This window comes from Phalacrocorax aristotelis, chromosome 4, assembly GCF_949628215.1.
Source record: "Phalacrocorax aristotelis chromosome 4, bGulAri2.1, whole genome shotgun sequence".
In the NCBI taxonomy this organism is placed as follows: Eukaryota; Metazoa; Chordata; class Aves; order Suliformes; family Phalacrocoracidae; genus Phalacrocorax; species Phalacrocorax aristotelis.
In genome coordinates this window covers 47,732,078-47,759,369 of record NC_134279.1, presented here as the reverse complement: position 1 = coordinate 47,759,369, position 27,292 = coordinate 47,732,078, and the positions used below count along the sequence as shown (strand labels likewise).

The 27,292-nt window shown below is 40.0% G+C and overlaps 1 protein-coding gene across 5 annotated transcripts in view; it reads right to left on the bottom strand.

Annotated features, from left to right (window-relative positions):
• Nucleotides 1-27,292, bottom strand: part of STOX2 (storkhead box 2) — a 148,655-nt gene that overhangs the window by 4,303 nt on the left and 117,060 nt on the right. For 2 of the 5 annotated variants that reach the window (XM_075091208.1, XM_075091209.1), the window contains exons 2-4: nucleotides 15,519-15,671; nucleotides 6,062-8,327; nucleotides 39-1,509 (exon numbers count right to left, since the gene is read on the bottom strand). In XM_075091208.1, coding sequence (XP_074947309.1) covers nucleotides 1,314-1,509; nucleotides 6,062-8,327; nucleotides 15,519-15,671 — 2,615 coding nt within the window. In that variant the 3' untranslated portion in view covers nucleotides 39-1,313. Of the gene's footprint in view, nucleotides 1-38; nucleotides 1,510-6,061; nucleotides 8,328-9,792; nucleotides 13,266-15,518; nucleotides 15,672-22,159; nucleotides 22,294-22,623; nucleotides 22,696-27,292 lie in introns of those variants that run through there. The other 3 variants (XM_075091210.1, XM_075091211.1, XM_075091212.1) reach the window with 3 other exon arrangements.

Below are 27,292 nucleotides of genomic sequence, written 5' to 3'. Positions count from 1 at the left end.
AGAAGTTACTCTGCAGTAACTAGCACAGTACTAATTACTTTGGAGTAACAGTTTAGGGGAGAGCAATTAGGATGTACCATACCTACAGAATCCAGATTTCTACTGCCAACCATGTGGACATATTTAATTTCTAGAAACTAGACATGTCCATAAAATGCTAAATTGCAAATAACATCCACTGAATAAAAAGGCCAGAAGTTTATAATTCTCTAAATTTTGTTCTCTGATAATCACTAAAATGTATGCTATTTTTAATAGCCTAATTTAGGCACTCTATTTAATATGCTACATAAAATAGATTTATGTCCTTCCACTAGAAAGAAATCAATTCTTCAGGCCATACTTGTCATTTATATCATAAAGAATATTTTTGTTCCAAGAAATTAGTTATTCTGATTCCTATATTAATGGCAAGTTGCAATACCAGAAGTGACACAAGAATTAGATAATCTTTTTAAAATAACTTGATTTATACTGAAGACATTTGTTATATTTTGTGTCACTCCACACTGTGGCTCCATGACGTTTATAACTTTCCCTTCCTTTCCTTCCCCATTCCCTCCTCTATGCAAAGGCCCACCTCCTCATTTGTGACTATGGAAGGTCAAGTATCAAGTCTCAGTAAGTAAACATCTCTCATACTCTTGAAACACAAAAGGAGAAGCCATCTCCCTTCCCACCCTCCATATTTAAAAAAAAACCCAACCAAAACAAAACCCAAACCTCTTTTTACTCGCTTAAACGGGTATTTGCAAAATTGTGTCACAAAAACGCACAGTGAAAATGACTGATTAGTATCAATAATTCACAGATAGAGCTGAGGTCATCACTTGTCATGTTTGGCATTGTTTTTCCTCATGGTGATCCTGGCTGGTTACTTTCAGCAGTGGCTCAGTTTTTGAAGTAAAAAATGATCAACTCTGCAGCAGAGTTTAGCCTCTGACCCGGGGCATCACACATCTGTGGCATTTTTTTAAAATGAAGTTGGCAACTGCATGGACATTGAAAATGCAGATTACACTTACAGTGTCTAGACTTTCATATATGTGCTCAGTTACAATTAAGTGAAGCAAAAAGTGTACATATTATCCCTACTGCTATTCTGTTGCTACAGAGCCGCAAATGTGAAAAGCAATACCTTGAAATAAAGATTTCTTTGTTGCCCCTAGTCTACGTAGCAGCACAGTTTAAGTAAACACTAAAACTGTGGTTGAGATGCTTTTTTTATTTTTCCCCAAAGATGTAAACATCAGTCCCAGTGTCGTAAACTTTGCTGTACAGGATGAGACAGAAGATTTGAGGCAGGATGACTATCAGACACTAGTGACAGAAGCTTGCAAGCAGTTAGCAGGTTTCTGCAGTTTCTCAGCTTCACTTGGTGGCGGGTCTGCAGTGGCTCGGAAGTTGAACGTTGGGCCTGCGCCGCCGTGTGCAGGGCTCAGAGCGGGGTTCTGACGTCTGTTGCTTTCAACAATACTTGAAGTGTTGGATGCCAGGCTCTCACGAGTACTAGAATGGAAAAGAAATATATATACACACTCATATATGACATGCCTATATATCTATCAACCAGACAGGAAAGGAGAATAGAGTGTTTTATAATAGGCATCCTGTGTTTGTATGTAATGTCACATCACTGAACCATCTCATTTTGACGGTACACATATGTTCCTCCAAAACGGGTTCCAGAGGTACTCAGCAGTCACCATTCTGTAACACCGGCAGAGCACTAAGCAGAGCTGAAGCTGTTGCACAAACTGTAAGTTGAACCAGTATCAAGCATCTGCATTTTTCACCCAAGGAAATAGCTTCCATCTTGCATGTGGAACATATTACTTTTCTTTCCTGACTGGTGCATTTTTGCACAAAGTAACTTCATCAAATCAGCTTTGTGACCAGGCAGAGCTAGGAGACTAATCATGTAACACAGCTTCCTCTGTTGTCTCCTTTTCTACCTATGTCTTTGTGCGCAAAATATTAACTAAAAAGGCTACTTTATATTAAACCAACAACGCTTCTAAACACAACGCTTCATTTTTGCTTTGCAGCTGAGACAACTGCAACTTACAAGACACTGCGAAATCTTAACTGCCTGGTCTGTGATCATGCCCTAAACAACTAGTGCTGCTATTTCATTCAGAAAATGGACAACACTCATTTAGTTCTCACACACTGCTTATCCATGGGAGTGATAGGACACTTAGCACTTCTAAAGGCTAAGCCTTTTAATGATACATCTAATTACGAATGCAGACGAGCCTGTATGTTAGTCTACAGCTTTGAAAAAACTCATCCAAGATATGCTAAGGCTAGTTTTACCCCTACTAGTCTTTCTGTTCTCTTTCTGCTCTAAATAATTTCTGATCTCCAAATATTGTGTTTCTGTGAAGAGAAAGATTTGGTTTTCAAACAGCCGTGTCATCCCTGGTTATGTATCCTCCACCTACACCCCTACTTTTGCAAAATGACATCACCACTTGCTATGGAGATGTTTACAGAGTACATTTAGAAGACTGAATGGGTTTGTTAAACAAGCACCAGAAACAGAGATACTAACGACAGAGTAGTCAGTTTGAAGTCATCCTAAATTTACCTCCTACTGAAAGGGGCAGATCTTGCCTGCCTTGTGTAGACCTGACCCTGCCACATGTTCCTGCTGCTTCCCTGATGCTGAGCCTTACAGCCAGCCAGATCAGGGACCGCTCTCAGTTAAATACTAGCCCTAAGAAGAAGAAAAAAAAAAAAGATTAGTGTCAGCATCAGGGGAAGAGTAGGAATGCACAGCTTTGCATGTGGCAGGGGAGAAATGTGTCACTGCACAGCATAGGGGAATGAAGAAACACTTTGTTTAGTTGTAGGGCAGATTTAAATAACCTTAAACTGACTGAATCTGGAAAATCAAAGATGCTTTTACGAAAACTCCTGTAGATCTTTTAAATTGATCAAAATGGTACTAATCATCCTCTGCTCATTATCACCTTATTGTCAGTAGTTCCAAACAGCTATGATGGACGATGCATATAGTAAAAGATCTCTGTGAGCTGCAATAACATATAGTGCACTTCTGTTGCTCATGTTTTGATTTCTCTCCCTCTGGTTTTTAAAGAAAACAGAAGCAACCTTTGTTTTTCAGAGGTCATTCAGCATTGTACCATTCTTTACGGGACCACCAATTCTGATCTTCAGACATCTTCAATTCTGATACTACAAACTGACCGTTACAACATGTATACACAGAGACTGCAGTGAGAATTTTGCATGCAGAGTAATGCCAAAATTAGCTTTTTCTTTAGGTGACAAAGGAGCAGCAGTATTACATAAGCTCTAAAAACAAAGGAATAAAATTCATATCGACAGCTAACATATACTATATACAACTTGCATAAACGCAATGAACAAAATACTGTGAGGCTGTTTTCCCAATGGTTCATGATTTTGCACACAAAATATTTTTGAAGCCAAATGACCACTGCAAACCTCTTTAACTACATCCTGGGTTTTTTTAAATGCCCCTTTTTTCAATTTGTCACGCTTTTTAAAAATATACTTGTTCTTTCACAGTGTAGAATTGGTAACTTTGATTCCCCAAGCAACACTGCACACTTCAGTTTAAAAACAAAAGATACCATCCCACCTCAGGAAGTAGAGAATAATGACATAATCAGTGGAGGTTAGAAGAGTATACCTGAGGAATATCAATACATGCATGTTCTGTTCTTATACTCATCCCTAGGCATCTGCTAATGGACACTGTCAGATCTAGGTGAATCTTACCAGATGGATGCTGGATAGCTTTTTCATATTTCCTGGAAAAGGACTGCAGAGTACATTTTTTGTTATAAGGTAAGAAAGTAGTAACAGCATGGTAATCATAGCCAAAGGGCTGAAATCACCTCAGCTCAATTTATTTTTATAGACCTATACTGATGAGTGACCAAAACTCAGCAAAATCATCCAATTTAATAATCTTGATGCAAAGCTCATAAAATGAAATAGCCAGACTATACACCGGTCTTATAAAACCCTAGGCAATGTTGCTTTTTTTGCTTTAAAAAGCTTACTTTATGTGGTCTTGCCAAAAAAAAAGAAAACACATTTGTTAGTAAGTAAACAGTAAATTAAAAATAGGGATGTGTGGAACACAATCATTATTAAAAGCTGCTTATCTGTTTCCCTTTCGATCTAAACAAAGGGGTACAGCAGCACTAAATCCAGTATGCTTGCCACGTTCTGTTCTCTTCCTAGCTAACTTTAAGATTAACATCAACAGAAATTTTAGCTTTTGTGTAAATTAGGGAAGGAAATGTCTGCTTTTGCATTAACCAGAAATGCAACCTTGATATTCAGCTGGCATACAGCTAGCAAAATAGTGGTCTAAGAATTGTTCTTCATCCAGTCAACATCCTATCCTGGAGGTGAAATGCACGCTGCAGACTGAAACAGGCTGGGCAAGAAACAAACACCACCATATACTCCCCCGCAAAAACTGACTGCGAGTATAGCACTTCACTAAAAGAAGAGATTACATTTTAAAAAGAACAGTGTAAATAGCCTCATACAACAGTTGTGTGTGAGAAAGATGCCGAGAACCTGCAGAACAATCAATAACAGGAACAAATTAAAAACCTTCTTAAGTTTCTTTTTTAAGGTGGACTCAGTGTAAGTGGTACCATTTACTCAAATTATTTTCAAATTTTTTACTCAGAAAAATTATACATATGTTAAAAGCCTGCTCTAGTTTGATGATCACTGCATGCTGCAGCTGGCCAAATAATTACTGCCTTGTCATTAACATCAAGTGGGAGTAGCCATCAAATCCAAAGGCATTTATTCCAGAATGACATGACTTTAACTGAAAACAAAATTTAGTCCTGTGTAGAAGCAGAAAATCCTTCACATGCCTTTCTGATAGCCTTTGCTATAGATTTAAAAAAATACATAATTCTGAGGAATAAGAACACCTTTTACAGGGGGGGTAAAAAAAAAAACAACAAAAGAAAAACCCCAAACCCCCATTTTCTTTAACCTAATACAAATCCAGTCTTTGAGGTTTTATTTTTAAACACAGGCAATAAATAATTTACACTTAAGTAAGATGCTATAGGAGAACTACCATTGTAAATTATTTCTGTGTTCTTAGAGTCATTGTTCTGAACTCTGATGTGTTGCTATCCAGGGCAAACAAAACCAAGGAAGCTCCATTCCAGCAGGGACCTAGGACTCTCAAGAGGCCAGAGAGAGAAGGAAGAATGCTCGAATGAAGGATTCTTAACCTGGAAATGAGCTTGTAAAATCTTCAAGGCAGGGAACACACCAGCAACTCTCTCCTCCCTACACCTGTAAGATTCCTAGCACACTGAGATTTCTGTGGTATCTGAGATCCCTGGAATGCAAGTGACTAACCAGCACCACCACACGCAAACATGTGGACTCTTTTCCCAAGTATCTTAGGCAAGGCACCTCTCTCTGCTGATGTAGCGCTGGTCACCTCTGAAGTTCAAATTGCCTGATCACTTTCAGCTGTGTGTGGGGAGCAGCTGTTCCAGTCTCACCAGTTTGGAATGGTGATAGATACACTTCCAAAATTTTTGAAGAAAACAAACAAAAAAGCCCGAACCCAAAACAACCATCAAGTTTGGTTTTTGTTTTTTTTTTGTCTGATTCAAAGATTATGCCTCCTAGTCATGTCTAGTCTTCCAATTAGTCTTGTTGATGGTATCTTATAGGGAAAGAGAATGGGGGAAGTATACAGGAGCTCATCCCTTCTACTCTAAATACAAACACAAGCTTAATACAGGAAAAAAGAAGGACACAGGGAGGTTTTCAGCAAACAGAAAATGAACTAATACAGAGTCAATGCCGCAAATGGTCATTGTTGCTTATGATATGGTGGGAAACCCACACATATGAATAGCAGATTCCAGAGCTGTTGGAAACACTGGCTGAAAACGTGCGAAATTGTTTAATATGGCTCTATGGTCTGTCACCAATATCACACACACATATAACTAAAACCAGAACTTTCTAGTCTGTTAAGCTGCAACGAATGCAACAGTCCTACCGTGGAGAGTTGAACCCGCTGTCCACAGTAATGCTGCTGCTGTCCATGCTGTCCAGGCGGGCTGAGTGGGTGGCTCTCTGGTTGTTGCTATTTTCTGTTTCCTTCGGGGTGAGAAGAGTAAGGTTCTTCTCAAACTTTCGCTGCAGATCCCTCTCCTTTTCTCTCTCTAGGAGCCACTGCATCGTGCCGACATCATCCCTGTTCTTTTCTTCCTCAGCATTTTTGTTGGTTCCTTCCTCTGAGTCATCGTCATCAGATACGTTGTAGTAGTCAAAGGAGGCCTCCTGGTTCCCAGTTGTCTCTTGCTGTCTCTGTGAAACGGGCATGACTTGTGTGACTGAGGCTACTATCGCTTGTTCAAGTTTCTCACATCTGACTGGCAATGTGTCAGAGGGGGTCTTTTGATGGGGCTTTAGCAGGGGTGTGCTAGACTTATGATAACTATTCACAGAAAGAGTGTTGTGCAGAGGCTTAAAGAGTGTATCCTTGCTAAATATTTCTTTCCTTTTATCAAGGCTACTGGATTCAGCGCTATGGTGTTGAATCAGCCGCCCATTTGCGATCACCTCTGGAGTTTGGCCAGCAACTGCTGAACCACTGCTTGGGCCCTTTGGGGACTCTTCCTTGTGCACCCCAGGCTCCCTAGCAATATGCTGAGACTGTCTTTCTGCGGGAGTCATTTTTTTGAGCCCATCTGTCCCTGTCAGTGTGTCATGATCCTCTTTATTCTTTCCCAGTGGTGATGGAGCAGTAAGCACAGTCTCACTGGATGTGTTGCACTGAAAATAGTCATCAACTGCAGATTTTGTTGTGCAGGAGTTGAGCTCGCTATATGATGGCAAATTCTCTGTAGGTTTGCTTTGTTCCAATAGGCTACAAGAACTGGGGGTTTCTACACTGCCACTAGCTATTTCAGGGATGCAAGTCTCTTTGTAGCTTGCAGATGAAATCAGAGCCCTTTGATGACTGAGCGACTGAGATGGCCTTAGGGTACTATCATCAATGTAAGTTTGGCTGGTTGTTTGGTCATCTGGGCTACAGCCTTCACCTATATCTTCCGGTGTGCCTAAAGCAGCTGAGCCCAGAGGTCCCTTGGAGTTATCCATGGATCTAGACCTTTCTTTAGCCTTACTGGAACGCTCATTCCTTGATCTTCTATCCTGTGTATGGCTGTGGCTCCGATGGACCTTGGAGTGGGAGCTTCCCCTGGAAGGTTCAGGGAAAGGCATTTCGGTTCTTCTTTTAGCCAGCTCACCAGACACATCCCACTCTGGTGTCATGGGAAAGTGAGATTCAATCATGTTAGGATTGCTGTGCATTATAAAATTATCTCCCTTGTGTTCTATTATAAAACAGCCTTCCCGTGGGGATCGAGTCAAGGGATCATAGAATTCATACTCCCTTTCAGCAGGTATATCCAAATGAGAGCCATCTGATGGGTCTCCTTTGGACACCCGAGTCTTGCTGTGTGACCTCGATTTCCCATGAGACTTTCTGTGATTCCTGCTCTTTTTACTTCGTCCACTGTGGTGAGCTGAAGATCCTGCTTTGCTTCGTTGAGCTTTTTCTTCTTCAAGTTTCTTCATTAGTGCAGTGTGCCTCATGACATTTTCCACAGTCAAGTCTGGGTTAATGCGCCTGATAATCTCCATTTCTACCTCTCTAGGTATAGTGGTAGGGGTGTCCTCATCCCTTAGCGGCCACTCCTCTGGAGGAAACTGGGCAGAGAAATTTGCCAACTGTTTTGTCTTGTCCTTCTTAAAACTTAATCGGAATAATTTGAGTCCAAATTTCTTAGACTGCTTTTCTACATCCTTAGGCTTTGTGAGTGTCTCTGCTTTATAAGAAAAATTGACAGTACTTTTACTTTTCTCAGTAGGTGGGACCTGACATAATGAAGGAGGACAGTATGACTCTTTACAGTCTTTTGCTGATTTCCTCTGTAGGGTAGATGCATGCATGCTGTGCATGTCTTCTCTGCAACAATGGCAGGAGTCGCAGTGGTTTTTGGGTAGTGTTCGGTCCCTGACGCATCCCGAGGTGGAGGGAGTTATAGTTCCTTGTTGCGGAGAGGTACATTGAGACCTGTCAGGTATCCTCTCATCCAAATGGTACCATTTACTGTTAGTTCTTATGAGAGATGGTGTTATAAAGTAAGTCTGTGGGGTTACAATGAAATAACCATCCGGAGTTGGGTATATTTTCCTCTCCCGCACAAGCATATTCAAGGTATGTCGAAGGATTTCTGGACTGGGTGTTGGAACTCCTAGAAATGACAGTAAACACATATCAGGCAGTGCATAAAACCGTGCAGGACTCTCTGGCTCCCCCCTCCCAACAAAAAGCTGTTTTTTTCCAATGTGCAAGCTCGAATATGCTGAACAAACAACTCCAGTAGAGCACTTTGTTAGGTATTCTCTTGTCTGTTTGTTTTTTCCACTTATCTCCTACACTTCAGACATATAAATTATTAATTAAATAGAAAGGAGGCCATTAATGGAGAGTGAAAAATAAAAGAAAAAGGAGAGAACTTTTAGTCACTTCCATTGCGCAGGTGGAAACATTTCACTTCCTCCAAATAAATATTTATATCCCAGTTCACCAGAACTATTTACTATAATGCCCAGTCACCTATAAAACAGTGGTTGTTACTTTGGGTGCCTCGGTTGTTTTTTCCACAGAAGAATACCACACAGGAAAAAAGAAAAAAAAAAAAAAAAGAGAAAGAAAAAACCCCACACCACCAAAAACCCCAAAGCATTCCCCTAAACTGCCCATTTATCACTAACTTGATTGAACTGACTTGCTCTCCCATTAAAACATGTTTCAACTACATCAGCTGCTCCAAAAGACACGCATTGAATGATATAGTTCATCTTACCCAAACAGACTTTTCCACTATGCCAGAAGTTACAGATTTAGCTCCTAAAAATTTGCCCTGCCTTTCACAGATGTGAGGGATGCTAGTCAAGTGCATACATCACATACTGAGAGGGAGACAAGTATGACAACCCTGCATCAATGCCATGTTAGACACACGGTAGACTCGGCATTCTGAGCCTGGTCCTTCCCACTACCAGTACTCCTGCTGGGTTCAGTTGTGCTGGACCAAGACTACAATACTTTATTAGATAAAATACCAAGTTAGCATGCAGTGCATAGGAATAAATTCCATCTAAAGCTAAGGAAATGAGATTTAGTTCACAAGCTAGTTTAAAAAAATCTGTTTATGCTGAATAAGAAATAAAAATCCTTCAAAATTTTCAGTGGAAAAAGCTAACTTCAATCAATACATTTTGTTGAAATAAAGTGCATTTTAACTTAATGCTGGGAACTGACCTGGTTTATATTTTTAGAACGAGATAATTTTTTTTCCCCAAAAAGTTTGGATGGTCTATTATAAACTAACAATGTTAATATTATTTACTCTGGGTCTTATTTTTCTTTTCAGCAAAACTGATTTAGAAAAAAAAAAACAGAATCAGAGAGTAACTTAGGTTGGAAGGCACCTCATGAAGTCGTCTGGTCAACACCCCTACTCATAGCCAGCCCAACTTATATCAGGTTGGTCAGGTCCGTGTCAAGTCAAACTCTGACTAAGTTTTCTTGAAGACAAGAACAGAAATTCCATGGAATCACGCACGCAAAAACATTTCAACAAAGTATATGCTTTTTACAAAAATACTTCATGGAAAAATCTCAACCAAGTGTACCTGCCACAAACACAGTACCTTCAGTAGCACATAGTGTCTGGTCACCAACTCTCCTCTCACATGTCAAAGGCTGGAGCCTGTAAGCTCACTGATCTCCTTGTGCTAACAAACATGAGGATGACAACAAGGGCTCTGGCACTATGACCAACACCCCATCAAAAGATTAGTGATAAGAAATAGGTAAAGTTGTACTAATTCCTTAACTCACCCTCTTCCTTGCTACTGGGTTGCAGACAACATAGTAAGTATTCTTATGTCTGGCTTTGAATGTTGTTTGAATTTAGAGACATGACCACACTGCTCACATCAAGTAATATCTGTAACTAAAATCCTTACAGTGGAAGCAGCAAAGTGTTAGGAATAACATGAACACATGAGTGAAAGCAGCTATAACAGAGAAGGTGCCAGGGAGAAGGGAGCAGTAAATATATTTCATGCACCATCCACAGAGGTAAAAGACTGGGGCTAGTCCAGACACAGGAAGTAAAAGAGGTAAAGAAAGGCTATAATTTGAGAGATCAAATGAGACTGAAAATTGAAAGAATATGCAAATGAAATGGAGAATCAGGAACATGCATTTTCACCCCTTTTCACACAAGTGTCCACAATTTATGTGATAATCCTAAAGAGAGTAACAAAGACCCCAGAACTGCAGGATAAGCAAACATGCCAGAAATAGCAACAGATGGGAAAAGCTGAAATCCAGAGAGCCAGGGGGAAAAAGGGCTACCCCTCCCCACCTCAGAGTCCTGAATCTCTCTGGACTGAAGGAAACAGTATGCTGAGCTTCCTCTGGATTGTGAGGCACTGGCAACTGGAGAGCAGGCTGCCCCCCACGAGCTTTCAGTAAAGCACAGGAATGGGAAGAGTGATTTCAATTCCCGTAACAACCAGCAGTCATCATCTAACCTCTTATTTCCTGAGGTGGAGCTGCTGTGTCTGCTTGGGTAAAACCGACCCTTTCACATTATGCCTTGCGTCATGCATCACCACAAGAAGTGGATGACCCCGAACCCAAGCTCGTGTGCTTCTCCATCCTGTGCTGAAAATGCACTGCAGGATCCAATCTCGGTCCAATTGAGATGCGCTTGCTGAGCAGCAGCCAATCTCTCTCCCTGCCTCTATTTAAACAACCTGACCAATCCATTGCATTTTCCAGGAGCTTACACATACCCACCTTTGTCTGAGAGAAGTTGGTTCTTCATCCTTGTTTTACTTAAAGAGTTTTTTTAACATACTGTTTCAAAAACTTTGGAACAAAAATAAGAGAGAGGAAAATATTCTCCTGGGAGTTTACAGAGAAGTTAGGGAAAAAGATTGAAATGGATCTTCTGCTGTTTTACACTAACTTAGGCAAAAATGCACTGCAAATACATGGTGAAAAAAACACAACGTATTTTTCAACCAGTAAACCATAATGACTACAATGTGTTGGGTAAATGAGTTTCCAAACACTGGATGCACAGTAGTTACATTAATTGACTAAGTTCTGTGAATACAGAATGTGCAGATAGACAGCAAGAAATAAAAAAATTAGCGTGCCTGGGCAGTAAATGATGCTGTAAAGTTAATCGCGTCAGTTGCCTTCTCTCTGGAGTTGGAGACTACCACTTTTATCACTCCCAGCATACAGTACATCCCTGTGGTTCACTAAGCCAGCAGAGACGATGGCAGACACAGATCTTTGGAGCTCAGCACTGCCAGCTAATGCTAGCTCTGCATTTTCTTCAGATCTCTTCCAGGTACTTACAAAAGCAGAAACAGACCCAAACTCCAACTAGGCTTTCCTGCATGGTGGACAGGAGCAACCACACTACTCTGGCTCCTGTTGTTGCTATTTTAAATACAGATTTCCTGGCTTTCTCAAGACTTTTCTCTTTACAGCAGCCTGCCCATATCATATCTATATGTAACCTACCCCACCACATTCAGAAGTGTCCTTATGGTCTCTCTTCCTCCATTAAATAGGAACAATAGGAAAAAACCCTCCTTTTTAGGTTAGTTTAAACACTCTAGCATATAAAATACTGCATGACAGCAGTGCTGTTATTTAAGATTATGTAGTGGTTTAATAATTCAAAAGCAGAAACTGTCTGGACACTGAATCATCAGACATGTACATTTTCTGCATCTCAAGAGAGTCTACTATGCCATCCACTGAGCTTCCAGACAGAAGATTATGTCTTGTTTGCTGCTCACAAAGAACGCTGACCTAGAGTGAACTCAGTTAATGTAAGACACTTATTTTAAGTGCTACACATACATTTCACATATTTAAAGAATGAACAGTTATGAAGGTGAACATCAGAGGAATTTGCCAGCTTTCAGAAAACTCTTCACTTCAAAAGCAACCTATTCCAATACACATGTATTTTTTACACTGAAATTTTGAACACCTTAAAATGAGTTTAATAAATACGTGGACAAAATTGGAGAGAAAAAAAAAAGAGTCCTTACTAAACGCAGCATAGACTAAGGCTTGATATTTTCTTCAGCCAGGTTCATACAGACAAGAAGGTCTGGCTGCCAAACACAGGAACAGAGGTTACATTCTTAGCTCCTTATACTGGATTGCAAAGATTTACATTTAACGTACGGGATTTAAACCATGGTCAATAAATTATAAAGTAGGGCTGTACAAACATCTCGTTGTTTTAATTCTAAGTTAGAATAATGGGAGCATGTGCAGCAGGAGCCCTCTTGCTCTTTTAAAACCCTGACAAATAACAAAACCCACAAATAAGATGTGCATTATCATTACAAACTTTTTCAATAAAATAAATTCATGAAAAATAAATCTGGAGTAGTATTTAAATGGTGTTAAATCTCCTAAAATGATTTTCTCCTGAGCTGATGCTAAGGCTTAACAAGGGATAAAAGAAATACTCTGATTGGCTCATGAAATACTAGTTAAGGATGTGGAGTGGTTGCTATGTGATGTTATAAATAATTAGCATACCTTATTTCAGCTAGAGCCATGGCCCAGATTTATGCCTACACAATGGCTCAGCAAACTAGAAGGCTAGACTGCAAGTCTAAGATCCTGCACCGAGGAAAGAGGTTTATTATTCTTAGGCAGTTTGAGAATAGCATCTGGGGTCTTAGGAAATTTATACACGCCATGAAATGCAGTGAAGCATCTGTTCGTTAAAACACAAACGACATGGGCAGACGAGTGCTGCTACAGGGTGAGACACAGAGAGGCTATGTGACAATGGCAGATACATCTACACCGGTAACGCTCTCCACTCTTTCTGAGCATCAGCACCTGATTAGGAAAAATAAACTATCAGAATATAGGAGGACATCAGATATTTTAAAATAGCCACAGTGAATACAAGGGCTCACAAAGCCACAGCTGATTTATGAGAGAGTTTGGCCAGACAAGTGAAAAATATCACTCAGCACAAAAAGCGGTTCTGTTTATTGGAAAGGACAAAACTTTTGGATAATCCTCATACACTGAGAAAACATGTAAGTTTGCTACGTTAAACATGTCACGGCTGGGAGAGAAAGGCATTTCTCTAGAGAAGGGGAAAAACTGGACAAAGGGTGGATTCCCCCCCCCAAATAATTTTCTTTATGTTTTGGGAAGTGAGGTAGGAAAAACAAGGCTCTCCTTTTTTTAATCTCAGACTTGAGAAATGCACATGTTCATGGCTAGTGGAAAAAAAAGAGGTAGCAAGAGACTGTGTGCTAACTTGCGTCAGGCTTCTTCTGAGCAGAATCTACAAAATAATCCAGCCTGTTGAACTATTTTTGATGTATGGTTCTGTCTAGCAAGAAAGGCACAACACACCAAGTCAACTGATAATCATGCTCCCCGGAAACCCAAGGGATGCCACCAATAAATTATAATTCCCACCACGTAATGATGTCTATAAGAAAAATATTGATAGAATCATTGGAAAATACTTGCAATCTATGGAACTCTTCCAGTACATAGCTATACAGAAAACATGACTTGGAATAAATAATCAAACTGGAATTATAATTGTGAACTTTTCCTTCTTTGCATTCTACCCCTTACAACTTTTACCACTATTTTCAAAATCAGCCAAGTATACTGGAAAAAAAACCCTGGTAAACAAAACCACAAATTGGGACAGAGAGCCAGTATTTACAAAATACACTTGCAGAATTTTTTTCCAAAGTACAATTATTAAATGTCAGACAATCATTTATTCCAAATACAGCCCTCAATTCAGAATTATAGTTTAAAATCTCAGAACTTAGTACCCGTTACAGCAAAAGCCATGTAACCTTCAAAGCTTTAAGTAACTCTTTCTCTGAAATGTAAGCAAAACAAATTCAAGACATCAAAACATGGCTATGGTTAGGCTGCCTAGATGAGGCAGATGCATCAGTAGTTTTCCTACTGAAGTATTTTTAATTAGCTGCTTTTTATAGCTGTAAGAGAGGTACAATACAGAAGTTTCTCAACTAGTTTAGAGAATTGTAAACTCAGGCACATCATAATTCTCAGGATTATACAAAGCACAAGTGACAAAGCTGTGCTCTCTTGAGCAGTAAACCGCTTCCCAATGCTTTTACATCACACTTTTAGATGTCTCTACAAGATGCATTTTGCATGATTCACCAACTGCAGATACAGACTGCTGGTAGGGAAGCGACATTCAAGAGTACATTCTTAGTATAGGTTTCAGTTTTTTTCTGGTTTTTGGATGTTACAGTATCTTTAATCCAAGACATTTTCATTTTGCCATTTAATAAATATTATCAGATGCTGACAAGAATATCTTCTGAGCAGTATACCACCATTTATAAGCACAGCGAGTGTATCTATGGCTCTCCAAACCTTTTAGTCATGGAGAGAGTTAGTTTTAAATCTTTTCTTCTTGACCTTTCGAGCAAGGGCAGTACCGAAGCAAAATCCAGAACTGTGTCCAAAAGGGCTCTGAAAACCCCTGGAAACCAGGCTGATAACCTCCTTTCAGTTTAAATATAACCTCTCTCTGAAGCTGGTACGTCATTGTAATTGGACTCTATTACTTGCATCAGGCCACACCAGTTCTGAGAGCCTGTCCTAGGTGGAGGAAGACATGCAGTACGTGGGAAATCTGCTCTTCCAGACAGAATGCTCTACACAGAGACCTCCATGAGGTTATCTCTGTGGAGAATTGACAACGACGCTTGAACTGGTTGAATGATGTCAGAGCTCTCATAAGTTAGCTGACAACTGGCTTGAAAGCCACAAGGTGGAATAAATCTGCTCTGATTATGACACATGCTTTGTTCTCCGTAACTACTAAAGAAGTCCCGAACTCTTTTGACTATGATGGTAAAGAAGGTTATTTGGTGAGAAAAATCACAAACAAGCTTATTCTGATACCAGTCTGAAAAAAGAAACAAGCCAATACACTTTGTTGTTTAGTGTCTGAAGTAATTTTTATATTTATATAAAGTCAGGAATTAACCCTGCAAAATGCATCTCACATGAATGACCCTGTCAAAGAGAACTCAATTCTCTCTATGTTTAAGAATAAAGAAAAGGTGGTAAGATGGAAACCCTAAAGCCTCCTTTTACTTTTGGGTAGCATTTCAGGATTAATCAGTATTCCTATCCAGAAGAATAAAGAGAAACAGACTACCAAACACTGAAACTCCCTCTTTTAAGGAAGCAAAAAAGGTAAGCAACCTTTTGGGTAGCAGCTGGGGATTCTTTAACTGCCCTTTAACAGACATGCACCCATCTGACTGATGACTTATTAATGTCCAGTTACCTGGGAAGCAGGTTGTTAGGTGCTCCATTAGTGCTTCTTGTGTGACTTGTTTTCGGGCAGAGTTCATTGCTGAGATGGCCAGGCAAAGGATTTCCCCGAGTGGAATAAACTGTGACTGACTGATAGGAGACATGCTGATGGGTGATACATCACCTGTAAAAAGACGACAGATGTGCAATGAAGCGTTTTGTTTAAAAATCTGCTCATAGAACAAGGATGTAGAGATGCAATCGGAGAAGATGCACACAGCTCTCTATTCTTTGTACCGAGTTGGGGATAAAACACTTAGAATGGACAACCATCCAACAGTTATTTAAAAACTTACACACGGTGATCTTCGGAAAATGGGAGATATACACTATGCAGACATAGTTCCTTCAAGGGTGCAAAAGAATGGTTCAGAAAAAATGCCAACAGATTAGTACTTATGGTTACAAAACCTTGTGCTTGAATATCTTTCTAGGTAACTGCACAAACAAAATAGTTGCATGTATTTCTCTGGACATAAAAGGGGAGATTTCACTCCCCTTTCAAAGGCTAGTGATATGGATCACCTACTATTTCCACTTGGTAGAATATCTTTTCTTTATAGCAACAAAGATCACAAAAAATGTTGCTAGCTTAATAACATTTTCACTCAGCTGATAAAATGCAGAACACTCTCTAGAGGCACAAAAGCATCAAACACCTTAAGATTGGTACCCTAAATAAATCTCTCCTGGATCTATGTGTCAAATGTCTTTGTATGGACTACCTATTTTTGGGAGAGATGTTTTAATGGCTCCAGGATGGCCTGAAAATAACATTTGTCATCCTTTCTTTAAAAATAATTCATTAACCCATACTTAAAAAAAATCACTGAAAGATCTTCAAAATGAAATTTATAGGAGAAATTACAATTTGGTAATACTAGCGTGACTACACAAATACATATATACCTGTGCATTTTAGCATATGTCATATAAACACAGAAATATTTTTAAGATTCTGCTCTTAACCTCCTCTTGAAGCAGTAACAGTTCCCCAATGATCTCAAGTAGAGAGAAGCAGCAGGCTAAAAGATTTCCTTCCCCAGTGGAAAAGAAATAATAAAGAGGAACAAACAGAACAAGGGGTGCTTGGCTACAAATCCTTTTCTGGCCACAGTTCAGTCAATAGCCAGGGATTAAGTTTTACCTAAATGGCTTTGAAATCTCAGGAAAATCACCCTATTTCTGCTGTCATGGAGCAATACCTCGTGGAATCAGGAATCAAATTACTGGAAATTAATTCAAATACAAACTTTCCTCCACAATTCAGATGATCTAATATTCGCCCTATTAATCCTATATTCCTATTATGTCTACTAAACAGGAATAGCAGTTTCTAAAACTGATTATCAAAATGCATTTAGTCTTGCATTATACTCAGCACTTAAAAAAAAAAAAAAAAAAAGAATTGGTGGGAGTAGCAAATTGCATAACCACTTCAGTGAGACTTAAGAGCAATACTTTTCAATACACCAGCTGTACTATCTGTGGTACAACAGTGATACACATTACCCAAGACATAACAATGATTTAAAATACACATTTCTGCTATGCTGTCTCCTGATTGCTTCTGCTTAATCAGGCCTGACCGGATCAATGCCGCAATCCCAACACAGCAGAATCCTCCAACTTCAACACAGTACACCCCAAGATCTTCCTCATTCTTATCTGACCACAGAATTATGACCTTAAAATACAACCTTTTCTGGACATTTTTTGTTCATATACAAGTTCCTGCCACATGCTTTACAGACAATGACAGTCAAGAAGATCATCGGCAGCTTACAGTGAAACGTGAGAGATTCACTTTCACATGACTTGGGAGCAAACACCATTTGTCCCCTCATCATCTGAAAGTGGATAAAGAACATCACAGTTGTTCTATTACTATTTACTAATACTTATACCTGCTGTCAGTTTAAACTTGAATCTTTATAATCAGCTAGACACCTGAGTTTACCAACTTTGATCAACAGTCACCATGCTCTTTGTGTAGGGGATGTTTCTTTAATGATTAGTTTCATGTCTAAAAAGCATCAGAATTATGGTAAGAATTATATGGATTTAGCTAAGCAATTTAAGAAATTGCTGTCTTTCACACAGAGATTGATAAGTCAGCATCAACATTATCTATGTCATGGGTATCCTTATGAGCACTGCTTTGTTCAATTCAGTGTGATATCAAACAGATTGGCATATATTGCCCTCAGCTGAGGTTTAACCGTATCAGGTTCACTGGGCATTGAAATGGGCTCCCTGCGTAGCTTTAAGGGCATCCAGGTAAAGGTCAGTAACTTCCTGAATTGTTTTTACCTGGATCATCAAAGACCTGGCAATTTCTAAAATGAAAGCACTGTGGCAAGAGTATCCCTGTGCCTGCTCCCAGCCACGCACTCACACTGCTGTCTACGCAGCTGCCAGGACAGGAGAGCAGGGGGAAGACCACTTTCTTTCCCTTGCTAACTGGAATGATATTTAGGATGTAAGGAATGGGCCTCAATACCATAAGCAGCTTCCCTGAAGTGGGAAGGGGACTCAAGGAGGGTTATACATGAAGCCTAGCAAGTGCTGCTAATTTTTGTAGGTTTGCTCTGCAGCCTCCCAGCTGCCCCCACGGGGATGCTTGGACAAGAACTCAAAACAGTTACTCTGCTCGCCCCCAGGAGCGCCCATCCCTCTCCCCGGACTGCCAAGAGTCTGCAGAGATCCAATTCTGGGATCACTCCCAGTCAGGACTTGTTAACTTAAAACTGGCTAGGTACAAGTTAAGAAAATTTAATAAAGTTTATCTGGATTTTGATAACCATGCACTTTGCACAATCTTTCCTTTCAAAGCAGGCCTCCAGCATGGGATTGCTTTTCTAGGTTAGCATGCAGAAAACATTCAGTCTGCACATCTGCCCCCTGCCAGGTGGTCTCCTGTCAATAGGAACAAGCCAAGAGTTTCCACCAAAACACTAACTCTACTTCACATAACTCATCAATATAAAACATTCAGTATCAGTTCCTTAATGTTAACACAAACTCTAGCAAAGCATGCTACAGTTAGTATGCCAAGGTAACATACATCCTGCTTGCAGGTATTTGGGAGCTTAACAACCATTTAATTAACTATACAGGTGACCATAATCGTCCATAAAATCATAATACAAATGGCTTTAAATGCAATAGAAATGGCCAACAGACATTGGTTTATGTGAGAGCCTTTCGTTTTGTTTTGTAAGGGACTATCACCAGTTAAGTCTTATTCTTTTCCACTGAGTGCTTTTCAACCTTCTTCCTTGTGACAAGGGAATTCTTGCTTCACCTCTGTTGTGCCAGAATTATTGCCATAGCTTGCTGTCCATAACTGTCTGCTGGAGATAATCCGTGGCACTTGGTTTGAAAATGCTAGTGCACATCCGTAAAACTTTCAGCAGATGTAGTGACAGAAAGCCAAAACCCCCTCACTCAGGGAGGCTCTAATTTGCCAAGTTTTATCTTAACTATCCCGTGGCTCTGAGAAATTACAAGCACTCTGTGCTTACAGTGAACATTTCTTTGATGCACAACAACAGAAAATATCTTGCATCTACGATTATATAACATATTAACATCAATTATGCACATAAATACTGTCTAGCCTGTTGAACAGGTTCACTACAACTTCTTTAGGAAAGATCTGCTTTTAAAAAAAAAAATCAGATATGCTTTTCCTAATCTTTTTTTTGAAGACCACATCACTTACATAAAACATCTAGCATACGCCTCCTGTTAGCTCCCACTGATGCTTGTCCCAAGCAGCTTTTTTTTAAAATCAAATTACTATCCTTAACTTTCATTTATGTTCCTAACTAAATGAAAACTGGACCCCAGAAAGCAGTTTTAATCAGCAGACTGCATGTTTTGTTATAGTATATAAAGACACTTATTTATATATTTAAATATGCATATATATTAAAACTATATATATAGTTTTAGCTGTTTCCTCAGTATCTTTCCAAACTTCTCTCTAATGAATTTAGAGGGGAAAAAAAGTTTTCTAGATTTCTTGTTTTAAGTGGCACTTAATTTTCAAAAATGTCAAGCACATAACAAAGAATGAATGGGATTTGTCCTCATTTATGCCTTGGGGATTTGTAGTGCTACCCTGTGGGGAAAAAAAATAATTATTGTTACTTAGAACAAAAATATTATGTAGCACATAAAATAAAGACTTAGCTCTTACATAGCGCATTTCTTCAGTTGATTTCAAAACATTCTGAAAAACTGGGTAACCATAACTATCCTTAACATACAGATGAGAAAGTGATGGTCTGTAACAGAGCTGGGAATGAAAATCCACATATCCTGCATCCATACCAGCCAGAACCTTTCATGTGCCAGTTTATCTAGTGTCTCTGTTCTGTGAAAGTCTGGGTACCACCATCTTGGGAGAAAATGAGGTAGACTCTATTCCACACCATGTATCAGCAATTAAACTATCAACTACATACCAATGACATAATTTTTATTAGTGATTCTGCTGCTGGAAAGAATTGACCTGGAAGTCAAACTCTCTGTCTCAGGAAGGTTGTTTGATAAATCACCTCTTGACTTATAAATGGAACAAATTCAGTACAGCCACTGTGAAGGAAAATTAGGGGAATTACAGTGCCAAGCCACCCTATATTACAATTTATACACACTATTTCCCTGAAATGGGGAAGAGACCCTCTGATTACACTCTGCAACCTGCAAAATACAGGAAGCCACAGCCCAGTTTCTCTTCTCCATCCAGCCTCTCAACGCCTTTTTAAACTTTTGTTTCCTACGGATCAAGCCAAACTTTAAACATGATTTTTAGTGTGGTTTCCATAGGAAGTGAGGTCTTGCACAATCTCAGTCTGCGTGTGTGCATGTGCCAAAGAGGTTGAGCCTCACTAGACAACAGAGATTCTAAAATAAGTGTGTGCTATGCACGCTCCATCTGCACAGAGCTTCAGACATAGCCACCTCCCACTAGACAGGAGAACCCAGTCAAAAAACACTTGTCAAGGGAAACTGGACTTCACTGCTTTTGCTGCTTACAGAACTACATTATTAATCAGAAAACATCAAACTAGAGTACAGTAACTTCATGGCACCTCATGATTATAGTGGTGGTTGCAACAGAAATCCCCTACAAAAAGTTTCTTGCCAACAGCCTGTTCTGGTCAACACTCACCCGTGATTTCACTCTGGAAAGAACTACAGAAAGGTCCTTTTCAAACAGAAGGAAGCTAACAAAGCCAAATCTACCAGTAGTGTGCAAAAAAAGGGCTCTTCAGCCTAGAATATTACCATTTTTTTTTCAAGAATACCATAAATGAAAAGCCTTTTCTACAGAAAGCATATTTTAAGATTTACTTAAAGAAGGTAGAGATGCTGGAGAAGTTACGTGTCTGGCCTGGGTTGCGCATTACCCCTTTTCCCCCAAACCCCAATGTGACTGAATCACTCTAATTATAGAATACTTGCATAGATGTAGCAAACAAAACCTTTTTTATGTGAACTCACAACAATGACATATAATCGCCATTTAAAGCCAGACAACGTTTCCATCTGATTAAACAACAGGAGGGAACAGGAAGAATATACAGATTTCTGTGGTGTTACTCCGTTCACTCTAAAATACCGTGGATCTGCACCAGCACACTAACACAGGAAAGAACTCATTTTACTGGCAAAATATGAAATAAAGAAAATTAGAAGGTGTGTTGCTTGCACTGTTCTCAGCCATAGTCAAATCATCCTTTTAAACCACATTTCCTGGCATATTTTATGAACAAAGCTGCAGGTTGTGTTTACTAGGCAGTTACATGTATCAGAGGCCTTACAACAGTAAGAAAAAAATACATTAAAGATTTGTCCATTTATTCCTGTTTAAGAGCAGCTTAAACAAAGGCTCGAAAAATGCAGCAACACATTTGCTAACCAGCAACCTTCCTTCTGCACCTCTGAAATGCATGCACACCAAAACATACCTTTCCTTTCAGATACAGATCATGAACACTTCAAGAATGTGACCTGGCAATGTGACCACTCCAATTCTAACCAGTCTTAAGAAAACACAGCAACCTTAATAATGACCAATCATATGACAAACACTGGCATCTGAACAAAGTTCTAGTCCCTTGCCAGTGATTAATCTCAACCATGTAAATTTATCTTTTTAATCGTTCAGACCCAGATAGAAGCATGATCTCCAAGTTCACCAAGTGGCACAGACTTTCAGAAACAGGTGCTAAAATGCCCACAGTCAGTGGACTTGTCTTACATGCATTCATCCTGCGTATTTCCTGTGATTTAGATTTCCTTTTCTTTGTTCATGTCCTGTGGCCAGCTGCCTCCTGATCCAAAGTGATATCCCAGCACATGTTACAGCTATGAACACAAAAAGTTTCTGCTGGAGCATGGAACTTTCCCAGAGGATTCAGTTGAGGACATTTTGGTGGCATTGCTTATCCTGAGGAGGAGGGTGGGACTGTGTTTTTTTAATATATTGTGTGCTTTAGAATGTGTTTCCTCAAACAGTATTTTTCAAATGCATCTTTTAATAAATGCCCATGTCTGTATTCCTGGCACACAATATGTTAAAAAAGCGCGACTTACCTGAACCCCTATGGTTTGGTTCCATGCTTCAGTACAGTATCCAAAGTAGCTGTGATGTAACAACAATGTGCATACTGGGGCTTTATATCACTGTGGAAGCTGGCTGGCTGCAGCATAGGTCAGCGCCACAGGACCTGAAAGAAGAAAAAACAAAGCATGCTTTTAGGCAGTAATATGCTGAACACCCACCTCTTAAAGTAGGAAATAGGGGCTTCCAGAGAATAAAAAAGAATGCAGTAGCTATGCAGGTCCACTGAAAGGAATGTTATTTCACAAAATTCTCACGTAAGTACAAGAAATAAATGGTTAAGAAATGATAGGGGTGGTGGTGGTAGAGAATCTAAAAGGGACTACAAATGTAACTCCCACACAGTGTTTTGGAAACATCTCTCTCCTTTTGCCCTATTTCCACTGAACGGCTGGAATCATGTTCTGACACCACCCCCTGTTCCGAAGGCACTCACAGTCTTCGCAAAGCACCTCTCCACTGCAGTGCCTCAGGATTCTGCAGTGTCACTCCTCTTCTCCCTGGCTCTCTGCAAAGTGAAGTCATAGGAATGGATCAGCCAACCTGACTTCTCACTACCCTGCCCAGAATTCTTTGTGAAGTGAAATGAGTCATCGCTCTGAAAAAATCCACAGCGCAACAACGTTCCAGGTTTCTCCCTATGTTTGCGCTGGCTTCTTTGTCTTTGAAATGAAGTGCCTCTGCTGTGCCCAGCTGCATTGTACAGGATAACACGCCAGCCTCCTCATTAAGTGGACAAGAAAGCTATTTACGTGCATTAGCAAAGACAAGTTAAAGCTTTAACCCTCTAGTCAAGTGAAAAAAAATTTACCCCTAACATACCTGCCTGATAACCCCCAATACACAAAACCACAAATGCACAGACATAGGTGGGCACACACGCTTACACAGAGCAGTATTTTCTTAAATTATTCACTATTTAGCATGACACTTACCAGTTTTTACTGTATTTATTAAAAAGAAAGATCTACTCTCCTTCGTCAGTCCTGAAGAATGCTGCAAACCTGCATGTAACAAACAGCTCTGCTGTACGCTGGATCAAAGTTATTGCAAGCTCAATTTTCATCATCCCATTCACCATTTGGGCTCAAAACAAAGTGAGCCCTGAAACCATGCCAAACAGAAAATGTCAAACTGCTCCAAGTGCCAAGAGCCAGCAGAGCTGCTTCAGCTTCTGCTGCTACTGACAAAGAAGGTAATGCTCAGAACGAGGTCACTGTGTCAGGATCTCACTCCAAGTCCTAGGTTTTCCTTTGCTTCATGAGGATATGCTAAGCTAAAGCATCAGGAAAACACAGAAGAGCAGGTAGGAATAGTGCGTGATGAGACACAGATGCTGCTGTTTTGGAGAAACATTTTTAGTTGTTTGGGGATTTTCTTTTAAGAGAAGGAAACATTTAAAATTGCCTTTACTGCAAAAGAACTATTTCTAGTCATGATCAAAATGAGAAGACTGATACACAGAAACAGAGGGGCAAACAAAAAAGGGAATGTTGCCACAGGACACTTCTTTCCTGTATCCTCAGGTTCCTGTATCCCAAGCATTTTGAAATAGTTTGAAGCATAGTAGGCACATAACCCATAAAATCCTGAAACACAGCACTTCAGGACTCACCTGTGCTGTGCTGGCACAAGCAGTCCTCAGGTTCTCCCCTAAATGAACACACCAGGTGTTTAGGACTGAATTAAATACAAAAATTAAATACCTTCCTACCCTGCGAGCCCGAGCCTTACAACCACCTTGGCAGTGAAAGAGTCAAACCCAGACTAAAGTAAGTCTATGGGCTTCGAGAGGATAAGTAAATAGCTGGGTTACACAACTAACAAACATCACTTTTGTTTACAGGTCTATGGCGACTGTTATGCAGCAAAGCTGTACTATAAACAAGCTAATTTACAAGTGTAAGGTAAGCCGGGAGCCTTGCTACACCTGTAGTTACACAGTAGCCAAGATCTCAACATAAAAAGCCGGGCTTTTGCTACACACAGTCATCAATTTCTGTGTTCCCTGAAAGGCCTCATTCCAGGAAATCTTCCTTCAACTTTACAGGAGTTTTGCCTTCCCTGGGGCTGCAGGATCAGCCGCAAAGCCTCTAATGAATCCAACTTGGCATCTGCAATGTTTGGGTCCCTCAGGATCATCCTGCGGAAACTCGGGTTGTTTGTCTGCTAAGCCCACACCCACTTTACAGCAACAACTCACTGCAAGACAAAAAATATCTGTGGGCTTAAAAGTGAGTTACAACAGGCACCTACTGAAAGAAAAAACGAGAGCTCCAATCTGCTTTTCCTTTGCACCAGACAATATTCATATTCATGCAAAGTTAAATAGCTGGGCTTGCGTGTGCAGTATTGTTCTCACATACATGCATGCGTCTTGCAGCAGTAGTTACACTACTATTGCCGAAGTTAAAATACTGGCGGAAGAGAGGTAAAGGTAATACCATGACCTGAATATCATTTCTCTCTAACAAATTTCTCTAGCACTTGAACCCGAGTTATATACTCGGGACCAGCTTGACTACTCTGAACAGACTAATACAATTGCAAGCTCTTTGAGTGAGACAATTCCTCTTGCACGTGTGATGCCCTAAAGACACCCAGAATGCACTAAGCATGCACATGTACTTAGGGTGCATGTACATCTCGCGTGCACATGCCCCTAGACAGGCCTTTACTCAAATTCATCAGCTCACAGCACAGTTACACAGCCCTTTAATCAGTATTAAGAACAGCAAGAAGTGCCTGATACCTCAAGCATGGCAGACACCAGAAGTGAAAGGAGAGACCAGCAGTGGGGAAAACATAAATGAGAATGTTTAGAAGAGCTGAAGCTGATGGATAAACCAGCGCTGCCATCATCAGTGAGGCTACTGCAGCATGACCTCAGAGGAGGAAGGCCTAGCCAAAATACCACATGCACTTCCCAAACAAGGCAGCTACTCCATTCCTCCATCCCACATCTCCCCCCCAGCACATGACAGAAGTTGGTACTGAAACAAAAGCTGCCTTACTGACAGTGTGCGGCATGAATACACCATGTATTTCTCTCTGCACATCTCCATGCATGCACATGCATCCGAATAGACCAGTACAGAATACAGCTTAGCCTGAGATCAATCTCCATCATACATTGTGAAAGCAGATGAGGTAAAGATCCCATTTTCTTCCTTTGTACACACATTGTGTTGGAGTTGAACACAGACTCCTTTGTCAAACTCCACATTAGCTTGCATACATCCTTGAGCCCTCCCGAGCCAGGGCCTGGGATTCCCTTCCTTTGCCACAACCCTTTCACCATCACCAGAGGGAAACTCAAGAGGAGAAAAAGAATGTGCTCAAACGGGGGAGCAGAGAAGAAAAAAGGTTAAAAAAAAAACAACAACCCACCACCAAAAGATGCTTAGAAGGTTATCAAGAGCATGAGAAAATTCAGACTGACCTGTACCAGTTTCAGTGGATCCCAAACTTTGGAGGCTAAAATCAGCCATCAGCACTCAGCATTCAGAGCCTGCAGCTGCAGAGACTATGGTCATCTACCATTATGGCTACTTCTACAAGAACCAACTTCACAAAGCAGGAAAAACCCAAACACCGGACTGGGAACAAAACCCATGAACCCTGTGGCCTCAGAAGAAACCAGACTAAGTAAAATCAGAAAGATACAAACTTACACTTATATTTCTTTAGGAAATCTCTTCATACCACAAATTTTGACATATTAGTGCTCCACTAATGACAGCTTACTTGCAGTATGCTAATAAGTTCCACTTGGCTTACCTGAACAAATCTCCTGGTTCTTTAAGAAATGACTTAAGAAAACTGAAGAGGAACATGATCAGGGTATTAAATTCAGCAATACCCCAACAAGTAATGCCCCTCTGTTTTTGTGCTAATGTTGTCTAGGAGCTTAAATAATCTTTCTTTTTTCCCTCCTGCTGCTGATACCCCAATGTATTTGTAGAACACATACCTCCTCCTCTCCTTCAGATCTCATTCCACTGGCTTTAAAAAAAGCACACTTTAGTGATCTTTCATATGTCTGCCCCTCCTGTCCCTTTCACTTTTCTAGAGGACTCTTCTACATTTACTCTAACTTACATCACTTTTCTTTAAAAAGTACAGCTAGAATTCTGCATCATATTCTAGTGCTCCAGCTAACCTCTCATCTGCATCAGGTATGAGGAAATTGGCATTTCCATACTTTTAGAGGAAATACCCTACCCTACACGTAATAAGAAAAAAAGTTGCTTTTTTTTCACAGCTGTACTACATTGGTGGGTCACCCCACAATGGAGCAACCGGTTCCAGATACCTTTTTTATGCTGTCTGCAACTAATAAGTTTGAAGCAAGTATTGCTGGGTTTGACTCCCAAGACCATGATCTTGCCATTCATACTTTAACAGCCCACTCTGTGGATATGATTAGAACCTTTGACCATCCAATTCTTCCTATTTGTTCTCCATTTTTTAAGCATCTGCACTTTATCACATGCGAAAGAGAGCCACAAAAAATGAAATAAAAAACAAAAAATACTTTAAATGTTATCTAATACAGGACAGAACCATAGCCCTTGCCACACTTGCTAATAAAAACAACCCAAATAAACAGTATTTGAACGAACCCATCATGTCTTAACAGGAAAAACAAAGCAACCCACAAAACTCCCTCCCCCAAAAGCCTGGTAAGTAAAATAATTGTCTTTTTAGAATTCGACTACTAAAAGAGGCATCTTTAAATTATAGCTTACTGGCAAGTATGTGATATATTAATCCACACAGAAGAATTCTCTAACAGATTTTGTAGCTAGGACCATGGGAGGGGAGGGGAAGGGAGGGGAGGGGAGGAGGGTTTGGGGTTTTCTTCCTGCACAGGAACCTATTACTATTAATTTAATTCAATTAATGTTAAAGCTATATTGTCAACAACCACACCACCACACCACCCCCTCAAAAACAAAGCCTGCCTGTTTTCTGGCAGCAAACAGTAAATGCGAGGAAAGAGAGAAGCACTAAAATAATCTTACACTAGAGGAGATTTGACAAGAGAGAGTGAGCACGTGAGAAACAAAAGAAAAAAACTAACAAACAATGATAAACCTAGA